At 51.2% G+C, this 15,702-nt stretch overlaps 1 protein-coding gene across 1 annotated transcript in view; it reads left to right on the forward strand.

Annotated features, from left to right (window-relative positions):
* The window catches only part of COPG2 (coat protein complex I subunit gamma 2), a 168,170-nt gene that overhangs the window by 11,697 nt on the left and 140,771 nt on the right, over positions 1-15,702 (forward strand). The window contains exons 5-8 of the mRNA XM_075342611.1: positions 819-898; positions 2,292-2,367; positions 8,655-8,747; positions 9,255-9,341. Coding sequence (XP_075198726.1) covers positions 819-898; positions 2,292-2,367; positions 8,655-8,747; positions 9,255-9,341 — 336 coding nt within the window. The remainder of the gene's footprint in view (positions 1-818; positions 899-2,291; positions 2,368-8,654; positions 8,748-9,254; positions 9,342-15,702) is intronic.

Here is a 15,702-nt window from a genome sequence, read left to right on the forward strand (position 1 = left end):
TGTAAAGCCCGCTTTACACGCTGCAATGTATCTTACAATGTGTCGGCGAGGTCACGTCGTAAGTGACGCACATCCGGCATCGTAAGGTACATTGCAGTGTGTGACAAGTACGTCCGATTGAACGGTAAAACGTTCATCACATGCACGTCGTTCATTTCTCATGAATTGAACGTCCGATTGTTCATCGTACCCGGGGTAGTGCACATCGCAGTGTGTGACACCCCGAGAACGATGAACAGATCTTACCTGCGTCCTGCGGCTCCCAGCCCACAATGCGGAAGGAAGGAGGTGGGCGGGATGTTTACGTCCCGCTCAGCTCCGCCCCTCTGCATCTATTGGCCACCTGCTGCGTGACGTCGCTGTGACGCCGAACGTCCCTCCCACACCAGGAAGTGGACGTTTGCCGCCCACATCGAGGTCGTATGGACGGGTAAGTATGTGTGACGGGGGTTAATCGTTTGTGCGGCACGTTCAACAAGTTGAATGTGCCACACATACGATGGGGGCAGTTACGATCGAATACGATATTGTATGCGAAATTGCAACGTGTAAAGTAGGCTTAACGCTTTATAATTGTGTCCAAATTGCGGCTCAGTGTAAGTGTCGTATTGTAGTTGGGTTAAACTTTTCTGGATGCAACACTCTCCTCACAGCACGAGAGGTAGGACACGGCGTGTAGTGTTATTGGGCAGCTGAAAACACCATTGATTTAGAAATTAATTATTTTACTTCTTTATATAACTGCTGTTTCTGTTAATGTGAAATGATTTGTGTTTTTTTTTTTTTTTGGTTTTTTTTTTTTTTACCCCTTCCCTTAGCAAACACTGAGGAGAATGTGTTACCTCACTATTAAGGAAATGGCAAATATTTCTGAAGATGTCATTATTGTCACAAGCAGGTAAACAGTAAAGAATTGCTGGTGTATTGTTTTTTTTTTTCTATAAATGTAAGGCTTTTGGATTACTATAGAATATAAAACTATTTGTTTGAGCATTTACCTTAACCCCTTCCTGACCTATGACATAAATTTACATCATATGCCAGTTTCCTGACTTTGATGTGGACTCTGCTTGAAAGCGCACTTCTTTCCTGACAGATGATGGCTGTGGTATTCAGCCATCATCTGCCTCTAATAGCCACATGTGGAGGCTAGCTCTGCCCAAAGCTGTTAACCTGTTAAATGCTACTGTCAATCTTTTAACAGCTGTATTCAGGTCTTTTATGCGATCACAAGGCGCTGTTGGCTTGTCCTGACAGCAGGGGTCTGCTGAAACCCCCCCGTGCTTGCCATGACAGTAATCTTGTGAAAGCCAGCCCATAGCTGGCATTCATACAAGACAATGATTTTCACTGTGTATAGTACAAGTGAAACCCAATTGGTAAGTGATGTAGTTAGGAATAAAACCAAAATGCCTAAATTATTTTTTTTGGGGGGGTGTGGGGGGGCATCACAACAATGTAATAAAATGCAATAGGAGATGCAAACAAAAATCTACCCCAACATGGTATCAATAAAAACGTCAGCCCAGGGAGCAAAAAAATATCCCTCACACAGCCCCTTTGACCAAAAATTGACAACATTACGTGTCTTGAAAAAACAGTCACACAAGCAAATTATTTGCCTGTGGTTCCAAAATTGGTGGACTACTTTACAAGACAACAATTTGTTAATTGATTTGGCAATTAGGTGCTCAGTTCATTGAGGATGGTCTGGACCATTATCTCTAAATCTGGCTGCCCAGGTCCTCCCCCACCCTCATTGATGGACAGCACTTGTCCTAGGCTGAGTTTCTTGTCAGTGGAAGCTGACCTACATGGTGATGTGCTTACGTCTTAATTTAGTTTGTCTGTGCCTGCCTTTTTTAAAGTAGTGAGTAGTAAGGTTCACTTGGACTACTGGGCAATGACCAGCATGCGCAAATCAATTACATGGTATATTTCAGTAAAGCAGGCACAGATTTACAGGGCTGTGTCCCCAACATGGTGCTGTGCTTGGTTTGAGCAGTCATTTTGTGATGACAGATTCTCTTTTAAAGGATTTGCTGGTCTCAGTCAGGAGAGTTTTGTCTATTCTTTTTAAATTAAATGCCTTCCCTTGGGTCGGTTTAGCAGATATTTTCATACTGACATTTCGGTTAATCTTAATATTCTATTTTTATGTCCTCCTTTCCTAATAGATAAGAAACCTGCCGCGAGTGTTTGACATATCTAGGAATAGGATAGACCACAATGATATATATATATAGAGTCAAAGTTATTGGATTAACCTTTTATATAATTACATTTTATAGTCTGACCAAGGATATGACTGGGAAAGAAGATGTTTACCGAGGCCCTGCTATCCGAGCCCTCTGCCGGATTACTGACGTAAGTAGCCAGTAGGGCTAAGGTTACCTCCGTGGCCTTCTGATGATTGTGTTCGATCGTGTTGTCTGTAATGTTTGCAGTGCAAGGACCCGAATGTCGGTGGGTGCGATTGTGTTATTGTCAGTCCTTGTCTGAAATCCTGATGAACTCACACTTTATGTGCAGAGATCCAGACTCCTGAACATGCCAATGAGCAGTAGTGTGGGTGGAGGTTTTCGCCTGATGTCCCCATATCAGCAAGGCCATGATTTTGATGCTGGCTAGCACAACCACTTATGTGTATGAAAGAGAAACAAAAACACCAAATAATCAGTTTCCACAGACATAATTTTCTTTATCGTTCCTTTGGGAGACCCAGACCTTGGGTGTTTAGCTTCTGCCTCCGGAGGACACACAAAGTACTACACTTAAAAGTGTAGCTCCTCCCTCTGAGCTTATACACCCCCTGGTGAGCCAGTCCCAGCCAGTTTGTCGCTTTGTGTTCAGGAGGCATACATCCACACATGCATTCTCATGATTTTTTTCTTTGGAAGAGATTGAAGAAGTGCGGGTCCACGTCTGGACCCCCGGCATGTCCCTTCTCACCCCACTGTATCGGCGGTGTTGTAAGGTTGATTTCCAAGGCTGGAGCCTTACATGCCGTGCTCCTTCACCATCCCTCCTGGGCTCTGGCTTGAAGTGGGAGCCAGCACGGTCTCCATGCCTGGCAGGAGACCGGTCTCCATCCACAGTCCCTTGAGGATTCTGCTGGACCGTAGCACTCATCCCCAGGGACCTGGCCCTGCGTCTCAGCAGCTAAGTACCTGAGACGTTTATATGTTGGGGGTCCCTGTTCTTTATTGTATGGGGAGAGTATGCTGAATGTATTTATTTTGGCATTTCCGGCGGGTTCTCTAGCTTTCGCCCGAGAACCGCGCCGATGGTGCCTGCGCGTCGGCCTCGCCGCTTAACTTTAGGCCCCGGCTTTGCCGGAGGCCTAGTTTCTGTTACCGGCCCTCGCATGTCACTCATGCAGAGGGACAGGCACGGCTCCTCACGGCGGCCGTCCTGCACAGGGGAGGGACACTCCCCACTGCTGAGGCGTGTCTCCTCCCCTGCAGGTCTCTATGGCCCTCCAATTCCCGCTCTCCTACAGGAACGCCCCCAAGTCCCGCCCCCTCTCTTCGCTCCGGCGGCCATTTTCTTAGGCAGAGTTCACTCTGCGCTGGGCCTTTCTGCACTCTGCATCCCTGCTGAGGTGCTGTGCATTGGGGGTCCGGGCTTCGGGATCTGGAGGGCACACAACACCGCTTCTAGCGGTCTGGTAAGCCACAGCTGGTCTCTGGTTGTGGACATCTGTATATTCTCCCTGGGGTTCATTCTCTTGCAGAGCCCCCACTCCAGCAGCATGTCTCACACGAGGAGCAAGGCTCCAAAGCTTTATACTGTATCCGCTGCATGTAAGTTCCTGCTGCCTGAGCCGAGCACCTATCCACATTGTGATGTCTGCTCTAACTTGGCGGTGCCACAGCCTGGAGTCTCACCCCAGTGGTCTTTCCGGCTGCCTCTGCACCTGTGGCTGAACCCCCGGCCTGGGTAGAGTCCTTCTCTAGGTCTATATCCCAGTCATTTGCTGAGTCCATGGGACTTTTGTCCAGGACTTTGATGAATATGCATCAGCCCTCCTCACAGGGTGCCTCTAATGCTCTTGCTAAGGGTCCTTTAGGATCCCTATTCTCTGACCTCCGTCCATCGGAGCTCACAGAGGATTCATCATCAGGTCCCAGACCCCGTCCTCCTAAGAGAAGGCGCAGGGTTTCCTCCCCCTCCTCATCCCGCGGCTCTGATTCAAGAGCTGACTCGCAGGATGAGAAGGATGCCTTTACAGGGGGCTCGGAGGCTAACTCCATGTACCCCATCGATCTTTCCGAGGGTGACTCAGATCTTAGTGACTTAATTGCTTCTATTAATTCTGTACTGGATCTCAATCCGCCAGTATCAGAGGAGCAACCCTCTCTGGCAGAAAGGCACCAGTTTACCTCGCCTAAGAGAGTAAAGAGTGTGTTCTTTAACCACTCCAGTTTTCAGACCGCTGTGACCAAACCCAGGGCCTGTCCTGACAAGCGCTTCCCAAAGCGTGGTTCTGATGACCGTTTTCCCTTTCCACCTGAGGTGGTCAAGGAGTGGTCTCACTCCCCAAAGGTAGACCCCCCGGTGTCTAGGCTCTCAGCCCGGACTGTTGTGTCGGTGGCTGACGGCACCTCACTTAAGGATTCCATTGACCGTCAGATTGACCTTCTGGCTAAATCTGTGTATGAGGCGGCGGGGGCCGCGTTTTCCCCGACTTTTGCAGCAGTGTGGGCTCTCAAAGCCATCTCTGCTTCTCTAGAGGAGATGCATTCCCTCACCAAGGAATCTATGCCTGAGATGGTTGCCTTAACTTCTCAAGCTTCAGCTTTTTCTTCTTATGCCATGTCTGCCATGCTAGAGGCTTCTCACCGCACTGCGGTGGCTTCGGCTAATTCCCTCGTTATCCGCAGGATTTTGTGGCTTCGAGAGTGGAAGGCAGATGCTTCTTCAAAGAAGTACCTTGCTGTGCTCCCTTTTGCTGGTTCCCGGCTGTTCGGTGAACAGCTGGATGAAATTATTAAGGAAGCTACTGGCGGGAAGAGTACTTCCATGCCACAAACCAAGACCAGGAAACCCGCCCAGGGTAGGAATCCGTCGAGGTTTCGCTCCTTTCGTTCCTCCAACTGGTCGTCCTCTAAGCCCTCCGCCTCGTCCGCTAACTCAGCTAAGGACCAGAAATCCAACTGGCGCCCAAAAGCGCGTCCGCAGAAGACCGCAGGAGGTTCTGCCACTAAGGCAGCCTCCTCGTGACTCTCTGCCCGCTCCAGCAACGTCCTTAGTCGGTGGCAGGCTCTCCCACTTTGGCGACGCTTGGTTAAAACAAGTCTCCGATTAGTGGGTGAGAAATATCATATCTCACGGCTACAGGATAGAATTCTCTTCCAGCTTGCCAAACTGATTTTTTCTCTCTACTCCCCCCCTGTTCCAAGGCCGCCGCCTTCTCACAGGCCATGGCATCCTTGCAGGCAAACGGAGTAATTGTACCAGTTCCCGCTCGGGAACGGTTCAGGGGTTTTTACTCAAACCTCTTCCTAGTTCCCAAAAAGGACGGTACCTTCCGGCCCATCCTGGATCTCAAGCTTCTCAACAAGCATGTTCGAGTGCGGCATTTTCGCATGGAGTCTCTGCGATCAGTCATTGCCTCAATGACCCAAGGGGATTTCCTGGCGTCCATCGACATCAGAGATGCCTATCTGCATGTGCCAATTGCAGTTTCACACCAGCGTTGGTTACGTTTTGCAATAGGAGAGGATCATTTCCAATTCGTGGCTCTCCCCTTCGGGTTAGCCACGGCCCCTCGGGTATTCACCAAGGTCATGGCAGCAGTGATTGCGGTTCTGCACCTCCAGGGGTTGGCAGTGATTCCTTACCTGGACGACCTTCTAGCCAAGGCTCCATCCAGCGCAGACTGTCAGCGGAGTGTCTCGCTCACTCTCACCACTCTAGCCCAATTCGGGTGGCTTGTCAATCTTCCCAAATCCATTCTGACTCCGACCCAGAGTCTCACGTACCTAGGGATGCAGTTCGAGACTTTGCCGGCACTTGTGAAGTTGCCCTTAATCAAACAGCAGTCACTCCAGCTAGCGGTGCGCTCTCTGCTGAGGCCCCGCCGTTATACCCTCAGGCGTCTGATGCAGGTGCTGGGTCAAATGGTGGCATCAATGGAAGCTGTCCCCTTTGCCCAGTTCCATCTGCGCCCCCTGCAGCTGGACATTCTCCGCTGTTGGGACAAGCGGCCTTCCTCCTTACACAGGCTAGTGGCTCTGTTGCCACAGACCAGGAGCTCTCTTCAGTGGTGGCTTCGGCCCCTCTCTCTGTCCCAGGGGCGCTCCTTCCTGGCCCCGTCCTGGGTGATCCTCACCACGGATGCCAGTCTATCCGGCTGGGGAGCGATATGTCTCCACCACAGAGCGCAGGGCACTTGGACTCCGTCCGAGTCAGCCCTTTCAATCAATGTGCTGGAAACCAGAGCCGTGCTTCTAGCTCTCCTAGCATTTCACCACCTGTTGGCGGGCAGGCACATTAGAGTCCAGTCAGACAACGCGACAGCGGTTGCCTACATCAATCACCAAGGCGGGACACGCAGCCGCCTGGCAATGATGGAGGTACAACGCATCCTTCAATGGGTGGAGGACTCCAAGTCCACCATATCCGCAGTCCACATCCCAGGCGTGGAAAACTGGGAGGCAGATTATCTCAGCCGTCAATCCGTGGACGGTGGCGAGTGGTCCCTGCACCCGGCAGTGTTTCAGTCAATCTGCCGCAAATGGGGCACTCCGGTCGTGGACCTAATGGCATCCCGTCACAACAACAAAGTTCCTGTTTACGTGGCTCGCTCCCACGATCCTCAGGCCTTCGCCGCGGACGCTCTGGTTCAAGACTGGTCCCAGTTTCGTCTGTCCTACGTGTTTCCCCCTCTAGCTCTCTTGCCCAGAGTCCTGCGCAAGATCAGAATGGAGGGCCGTCGAGTCATCCTCATTGCACCGGACTGGCCCAGGCGAGCCTGGTATCCGGACCTGCTCCATCTGTCCGTAGAGATGCCGTGGCATCTCCCGGACCGTCCAGACCTACTCTCGCAAGGTCCGTTTTTCCGCCCGAATTCTGCGGCTCTCAAATTGACGGCGTGGCTCTTGAGTCCTGGATTTTTACGGCTTCTGGTATTCCTCCTGAAGTCATCTCCACTATGACTCGGGCCCGTAAGTCTTCCTCCGCTAAGATCTATCACAGAACTTGGAAAATTTTCCTGTCCTGGTGTCGCTCTACCGGCCATCCTCCTTGGCCATTCTCTTTGCCGACCCTTCTGTCTTTTCTACAGTCCGGTCTGCAGCTAGGACTGTCCCTCAACTCTCTCAAGGGACAAGTCTCAGCTCTGTCAGTTCTGTTCCAGCGGCGTCTCGCTCGGCTGGCTCAGGTCCGCACCTTCATGCAAGGCACGTCTCACATCATTCCGCCTTATCGGCGGCCCTTGGATCCCTGGGACCTTAACTTGGTCGTCACGGTATTGCAGAAACCCCCTTTTGAGCCTCTTAGGGAGGTTTCTTTGTATCGTCTTTCTCAGAAAGTGGCCTTTCTGGTTGCCATAACTTCTCTCAGGAGAGTCTCTGATTTGGCTGCGCTCTCCTCGGAGTCACCTTTTTTAGTTTTTCATCAAGACAAGGTGTTTCTCCGTCCGACTCCGGACTTTCTTCCTAAGGTGGTCTCTCCCTTCCACCTTAACCAGGACATTACCTTACCTTCCTTCTGTCCGGCCCCTGTTCATCGCTTTGAAAAAGCGCTGCATACTCTAGATCTGGTGCGTGCTCTCCGGATCTATGTGTCTCGCACCGCTGCGCTCAGGAGGTGCACCTCTCTTTTTGTGCTAACCACAGGTCGGCGCAAGGGCCTCCCTGCTTCTAAGCCGACCTTAGCCCGTTGGATTAGGTCGACCATTTCGGACGCCTACCAGAGTACTCAGGTGCCTCCCCCGCCGGAGATCAAGGCACACTCGACCAGAGCTGTCGGTGCCTCTTGGGCTTTTAGGCACCAGGCTACGGCTCAACAAGTTTGTCAGGCTGCCACTTGGACTAGCCTACATACCTTCTCGAAGCACTACCAAGTGCATGCTCATGCTTCGGCAGATGCGAGCTTGGGCAGACGCATCCTTCAGGCGGCTGTCGCCCATTTGTGGAGTTAGGTTCTGCCTACTTCTTAGTTTTTCTGTTTATTTCCCACCCAGGGACTGCTTTGGAACGTCCCAAGGTCTGGGTCTCCCAAAGGAACGATAAAGAAAAAGAGAATTTTGTTTACTTACCGTAAATTCTTTTTCTTATAGTTCCGTATTGGGAGACCCAGCACCCTCCCTGTTGCCTGTTGGCAATTTCTTGTTCCGTGTGTTACCACCGGCTGTTGTCGTGGACAGAGTCTCCGGTTGTTCCGGCTCTTGCTCTGTTCTACTTGTGGGTGGCTATTCTCCTTCAGCTTTTGCACTAAACTGGCTGGGACTGGCTCACCAGGGGGTGTATAAGCTCAGAGGGAGGAGCTACACTTTTAAGTGTAGTACTTTGTGTGTCCTCCGGAGGCAGAAGCTAAACACCCAAGGTCTGGGTCTCCCAATACGGAACTATAAGAAAAAGAATTTACGATAAGTAAACAAAATTCTCTTTATCCCTAACGAGAGATGTGGTTGCTTCTTTTCACAGGCCACCATGTTACAAGCAATTGAAAGATACATGAAGCAAGCAATTGTGGATAAGGTTCCCAGTGTCTCCAGTTCTGCATTGGTCTCTTCCTTGGTGTGTAATTTTTATCACTTTTTCAATATGGAAAGATAAAACATACAGATATGTTCTAGAGAAATGGACATACGTGTATGCTATAGTGAGTGTAATATGACAACATATGCTTCCTAAGTTTACAATTAGCAACCTACTGTATCTTTTACAGACAAGGAAGATGCACATGCATTCTTCTCATTCAGTTTGGCTATGCCCTGCACTTATTATTATATATAGAAGCATGCCAGGCATAAACCCAACAATACTATGTAAGAAACGTTCCTCTGGCTCTTATAACAGCCAAGAGAGTCAACATTGGGTAGACCTGATCTGCAGATGTCACTGTTGGTGAATACATTGACATATTTGACAGATTCCTACGCAGAAAATATGAGGGTGAACGGTCATAAGGTTTGAATACAATAAAATCTTCTTGGTTCCACACATTAGTGTCAGTGTCTAGTGGTTTTAAGTCCAAACCATGGTATATGATCATTACTGACGTACATCTTTTCTTTTTACCAGCATATGATGAAAATAAGTTATGATGTAGTGAAACGCTGGATCAATGAGGCTCAGGAGGCTGCGTCTAGTGACAACATCATGGTCCAGGTATATTTTTTTTTCCCTTAACATTTACTACATGAACTGTGGTGTTTTCATTTCTCAGATTTTCAGATTTTGCCTCCTGTCATTTTCTGATTCTGCATTTGGAGATCCAGCTAGTTGGAATCTCCTCCTCTGGCTCAATAGATCTGCCTGTCAGGAATCTGGAAAAGCTGGGTAACTTGATCATAAGTGACATTTTCAGATGCAAAAATAAGACATTTTTTAAAAAAAAAAAAAAAAAAAAAAAAAAGATATCCACACTTGACTGAACAAACTCATCAAAAGTAAATGAATGCAAGAGCTAGTACCCGCGGCTGGTCAGGACACATGGTACATCCTGGGACCAAGAATGTCAAAGGTGTGCTTCGGGTTTTTTGCTGAGCTTACAATGTTGAGTATAATCAATGGGCACCGAGCACATCTACATTTCTAAAATTTCCAGTTTCTGCTTCCTCTGTCTGAAATATTTTAGCAAGATGAGTCATCTATAGAGGATCTTTCTACTTGTGCATTTTAAAAAAAAAAAAATATATATAATCTGCCACTAGGAGGCTGACACTAGTCAAAAAAAAAGTTAGCTCCTTCTCAGTAAGATACACCCACCAACTAGAGCCAAGCTAATCAATTTTAGCTTAGTGTCCGTAACAGGCAGGCACTTAGGCATTCAGGTGACCAAGCAGACGGTCCTTGCCTTGCCTCTCCAGTCCGTTCATCCATCACAGTGAGACGGTGCCTAGAGAAAAGACGGGCCACAATCCCAGGAAGTCTCTTCCAGAGATTTTCAATGGCCGTCTACAGTGCCTGTGAAGAGGAGATGGACTTGGCACCAGGGAATAATATCTCATCTCGGCCATGGCTATCCTGATGGAAACATTCCTGGAATTGGAAGCTCTGTACCCCCAAAAAAAACATTTTCTTCGGCGCTCCATTGGGAGACCCAGACGATTGGGTGTATAGCTACTGCCTCCGGAGGCCACACAAAGCATTACACTAAAAAGTGTAAGGCCCCTCCCCTTCTGGCTATACACCCCCCGTGGGAACACGGGATGCTCAGTTTTCAAGCTTTGTGCGAAGGAGGTCAGACATCCACGCATAGCTCCACTGTTTAGTCAGCAGTAGCTGCTGACTATATCGGATGGAAGAAAAGAGGGCCCATATAGGGCCCCCAGCATGCTCCCTTCTCACCCCACTTGTGGTTTGTAAGGTTGAGGTACCCATTGCGGGTACGGAGGCTGGAGCCCACATGCTGTTTTCCTTCCCCATCCCCCTGAAGGGCTCTGTGGAAGTGGGATCTTACCGGCCCCCAAACCCTGAGGCCGGGCTCCATCCACAGACCCAGAGAACCTGCTGGAGGAGCTGAGTACCGTCAGGGACAAGGCCCTGCAACATTCAGGTACTCTGTGTCCCCGCACAGACAGGCCACGCACACTCCAGACTTGCTGGGTGTGCTAGTGCGCCGGGGACAGTAGCGCTGCGCGCTGGGGTTACAGTCACTGCAGCTTAGCTGAGTGATTTTATTGTTGGGAACTACCGCACCGGCCGCTCCGGGAGCGGCGGCGCGGCTGGGACTTGTAGTGCGCCGGGGACTCGCGCTGACCGCGCTTTTACGGCGGCAGCGCTCATAAATCTAGTCCCCGGCTTTTGCGGCCTAGCTCCGCTTCGTTCCCGCCCCCACCCTGTCAATCAGGGGAAGGGAGAGACGCTGTTCCATAGTCAGCGCTGAGGGCTGGAGTCTTATTTACATACTCCAGCCCTCTCACTGGGCACAGTGGGGCGCAGGTTTCCCGCTCTTGGTCTCAACACGCCCAGGGCCCGCCCCTCTCCACAGGACGCCGGCAGCCATTCCTGCATGCAGTCTGGCTGGAGAAAGGACACAGGCTCTGGGGGACCCAGACAAGGGACTCTGCTGACCACACACCCGCGTTTCTGCGGGCGGTAAGCTGCACATAAGTGCTGGCCCCACTAGTGCCACAGTGTTTTTTGGTGCATTTTTTCCCTGTACCATATATATTGATATTGCACTGTACGGTCGCTTCTTGGCTTATACCCTATATTGCTCTGAGGAGACAACAACATGTCATCCGCAAAACGCAAGGGTGCCAAGGCACGGGCGGTATGCACTGCTTGTGTCGCATGTGGGGCTAATCTACCGGCAGGCTCCAATGACCCCCATTGTGTGCAATGTTCAATCCCTGTGCCACTTCGGCAGCCAGAGCCTATGGTAGTAGTGGCCCAGGCAGAGACGCCTGTGAACCCTGCCCCGGTGACGGGGACAGAATTTGCAATTTTTGCTGATAAGATGTCTGTGACTATGACAAAAATCCTGGAGACCTTGCAGTCCAGGCCAGTTTCTCAGACCATGGACACTGCTGTGTCTATGCTCCCCGGTCCCCCTCAGTTGGAACTAATCCGTACTTCAAGGGGGTCCCAGGCATCACAGGCTGAAGACTCTGACTCGGATGACAGTCCCAGGCAGCCTAAGCGGGCTCGCTGGGAAAGACCCTCGACGTCATCACACTGGTCAGGGTCTCAACGAGAAGAGTCCCTGTGTGAGGAGACAGAGGTGGGTGATCAGGAGTCTAATCCTGACACCGCTCTCAATCTAGATACCCCTGATGGTGACGCAATGGTAAATGACCTTATAGCGGCCATCAATAGACTGTTGGATATTTCTCCCCCAGCCCCTTCAGCAGAGGAGGCAGCTGCACAGCAGGAGAAGTTCCATTTTCGGTATCCCAAGCGTAAATTGAGTACTTTTCTGGACCACTCTGACTTCAGAGAATCAGTCCAGAAACATCATGCTTATCCAGACAAGCGTTTTTCCAAACGTCTTAAAGATACACGTTATCCCTTTCCCCCTGACGTGGTCAAACGCTGGACCCAGTGTCCAAAGGTGGATCCCCCAATATCCAGGCTTGCGGCTAGATCCATAGTTGCAGTGGAGGATGGGGCTTCACTTAAAGATGCCAATGACAGACAGATGGACCTGTGGTTGAAATCTGTCTATGAAGCTATCGGCGCGTCGTTTGCTCCAGCATTCGCGGCCGTGTGGGCACTCCAAGCTATTTCCGCTGGTCTGGCACAGGTGGACTCTTTCATACGTCCAGCAGTGCCGCAAGTGGCGTCCTTAACTACGCAAATGTCTGCGTTTGCGACATACGCTATCAATGCGGTACTGGACTCTACGAGCCGTACCTCAATGGCGTCTGCCAACTCTGTGGTTTTGCGCAGAGCCTTGTGGTTAAAGGAATGGAGAGCAGATTCTGCTTCCAAGAAATGTTTAACCAGCTTGCCGCTATCTGGAGACAGACTGTTTGGTGAGCAATTGGCTGAAATCATTAAACAGTCCAAGGGTAAGGACTCCTCCTTACCCCAGCCCAGATCAAGCAAACCTCAGCAGAGGAAGTGGCAGTCGAGGTTTCGGTCCTTTCGAGGCTCGGGCAAGCCCCAATTCTCCTCGTCCAAAGGGACTCAGAAGGAGCAAAGGAGCTCAGATGCCTGGCGGGCTCACTCACGCCCCAAGAAAGCAACCGGAGGAGCCGCTTCCAAGCCGGCTACCTCATGACTTTCGGCCTCCTCTCTCCGCATCCTCGGTCGGTGGCAGGCTCTCCCGCTTTTGCGACATTTGGCTGCCACAGGTCAAAGACCGTTGGGTGAGAGACATTCTGTCTCACGGGTACAGGATAGAGTTCAGTTCTCGTCCTCCGCCTCGGTTCTTCAGAACTTCCCCACATCCCGACCGAGCAGATGCCCTTCTGCAGGCGGTGGGCTCTCTAAGAGCAGAAGGAGTGGTGATCCCTGTTCCTCTTCAGGAACAAGGGCAAGGTTTTTACTCCAATCTCTTTGTGGTGCCAAAAAAGGACGGCTCATTCCGTCCTGTTCTGGACCTAAAACTGCTCAACAAGCATGTGAACGCAAGGCGGTTCCGGATGGAATCCCTCCGCTCCGTCATTGCCTCAATGTCTCAAGGAGATTTCCTTGCATCAATAGACATCAAAGATGCTTATCTCCACGTGCCGATTGCTACAGAGCACCAACGCTTTCTACGTTTCGTGATAGGAGACGACCATCTACAATTCGTAGCTCTGCCATTTGGTCTGGCGACAGCCCCACGGGTTTTCACCAAGGTCATGGCGGCAGTGGTAGCAATCTTGCACTCTCAGGGACACTCGGTGATCCCTTACTTAGACGATCTGCTTGTCAAAGCACCCTCTCAAGGGGCATGCCAACTCAGCCTGAATGTTGCGCTGGAGACTCTCCAGACTTTCGGGTGGATCATCAACTTTTCAAAGTCCAATCTGTCACCGACCCAATCACTAACGTATCTTGGCATGGAGTTTCATACTCTCTCAGCGATAGTGAAGCTTCCGCTGGACAAGCAGCGGTCGCTACAGACAAGGGTGCAGTCTCTCCTTCAAGGTCAGTCGCACCCCTTGAGGCGCCTCATGCACTTCCTAGGGAAGATGGTGGCAGCAATGGAGGCAGTCCCGTTTGCGCAGTTTCATCTGCGCCCACTTCAGTGGGACATTCTCCGCCAATGGGACGGGAAGTCAACATCCCTGGACAGGGAAGTCTCCCTGTCCCAGACGACCAAGGACTCTTTGCAGTGGTGGCTTCTTCCCACCTCTTTATCACAGGGAAGATCCTTCCTACCCCCATCCTGGGCAGTAGTCACGACGGACGCGAGTCTGTCAGGGTGGGGAGCAGTTTTTCTCCACCACAGGGCTCAGGGTACGTGGACTCAGCAGGAGTCCACCCTTCAGATCAATGTTCTGGAAATCAGGGCAGTGTATCTGGCCCTACTAGCCTTCCAGCAGTGGCTGGAAGGAAAGCAGATCCGAATTCAGTCGGACAACTCCACAGCGGTGGCATACATCAACCACCAAGGAGGGACACGCAGTCGGCAAGCCTTCCAGGAAGTCCGGCGGATTCTGATGTGGGTGGAGGACAGAGCATCCACCATATCCGCGGTTCACATCCCGGGCGTGGAAAACTGGGAAGCAGACTTCCTCAGTCGCCAGGGTATGGACGCAGGGGAGTGGTCCCTTCACCCAGACGTGTTTCAGGAAATCTGTCACCGCTGGGGGGTGCCGGTTGTCGACCTAATGGCGTCTCGGCACAACAACAAGGTTCCGACCTTCATGGCGCGGTCTCGCGATCAAAGAGCTCTGGCGGTAGACGCCTTGGTGCAAGATTGGTCGCAGTTCCGGCTCCCTTATGTGTTTCCACCTCTGGCACTCTTGCCCAGAGTGCTACGCAAGATCAGATCCGATTGCAGCCGCGTCATACTCGTCGCCCCAGACTGGCCGAGGAGGTCGTGGTACCCGGATCTGTGGCATCTCACGGTCGGCCAACCGTGGGCACTACCAGACCGACCAGACTTACTGTCCCAAGGGCCGTTTTTCCATCGGAATTCTGCGGCCCTGAACCTGACTGTGTGGCCATTGAGTCCTGGATCCTAGCGTCTTCAGGATTATCCCAAGGGGTCGTTGCCACCATGAGACAGGCTAGGAAGCCCACGTCTGCTAAGATCTACCACAGAACGTGGAAGATATTCTTATCCTGGTGCTCTGCTCAGGGAGTGTCTCCCTGGCCATTTGCATTGCCTACTTTTCTTTCTTTCCTGCAATCTGGGTTAGAAAAAGGTTTGTCGCTCGGCTCCCTTAAAGGGCAAGTCTCAGCGCTATCCGTCTTTTTTCAGAAGCGTCTAGCACGACTTTCTAAGGTGCGCACGTTCCTGCAGGGGGTTTGTCATATCGTACCCCCGTACAAGCGGCCGTTAGATCCATGGGATCTGAACAGGGTACTTGTTGCCCTCCAGAAGCCGCCCTTCGAGCCTCTGAGGGATGTTTCACTTTCTCGACTATCGCAGAAAGTAGCTTTTCTGGTAGCGATCACATCTCTTCGGAGAGTGTCTGAGCTAGCAGCGCTGTCTTCCAAGGCTCCTTTCCTGGTCTTCCACCAGGACAAGGTAGTGCTGCGCCCCATTCAGGAGTTTCTCCCTAAGGTGGTATCCTCTTTTCATCTAAATCAGGATATCTCATTGCCTTCCTTTTGTCCTCATGCAGTTCATCGGTATGAGAAGGATTTACATTTGTTAGATCTGGTGAGAGCACTCAGAATCTACATTTCCCGCACGGCGCCCCTGCGCCGCTCCGATGCACTCTTTGTCCTTGTCGCTGGTAAGCGCAAAGGGTCGCAGGCTTCAAAAGCCACCCTGGCTCGATGGATCAAAGAACCAATTCTTGAAGCCTACCGTTCTGCTGGGCTTCCGGTTCCTTCAGGGCTAAAGGCCCACTCAACCAGAGCCGTGGGTGCGTCCTGGGCATTACGACACCAGGCTACGGCTCGACAGGTGTGCCAG

Source organism: Anomaloglossus baeobatrachus, chromosome 4, assembly GCF_048569485.1.
Source record: "Anomaloglossus baeobatrachus isolate aAnoBae1 chromosome 4, aAnoBae1.hap1, whole genome shotgun sequence".
Classification (NCBI taxonomy): domain Eukaryota; kingdom Metazoa; phylum Chordata; class Amphibia; order Anura; family Aromobatidae; genus Anomaloglossus; species Anomaloglossus baeobatrachus.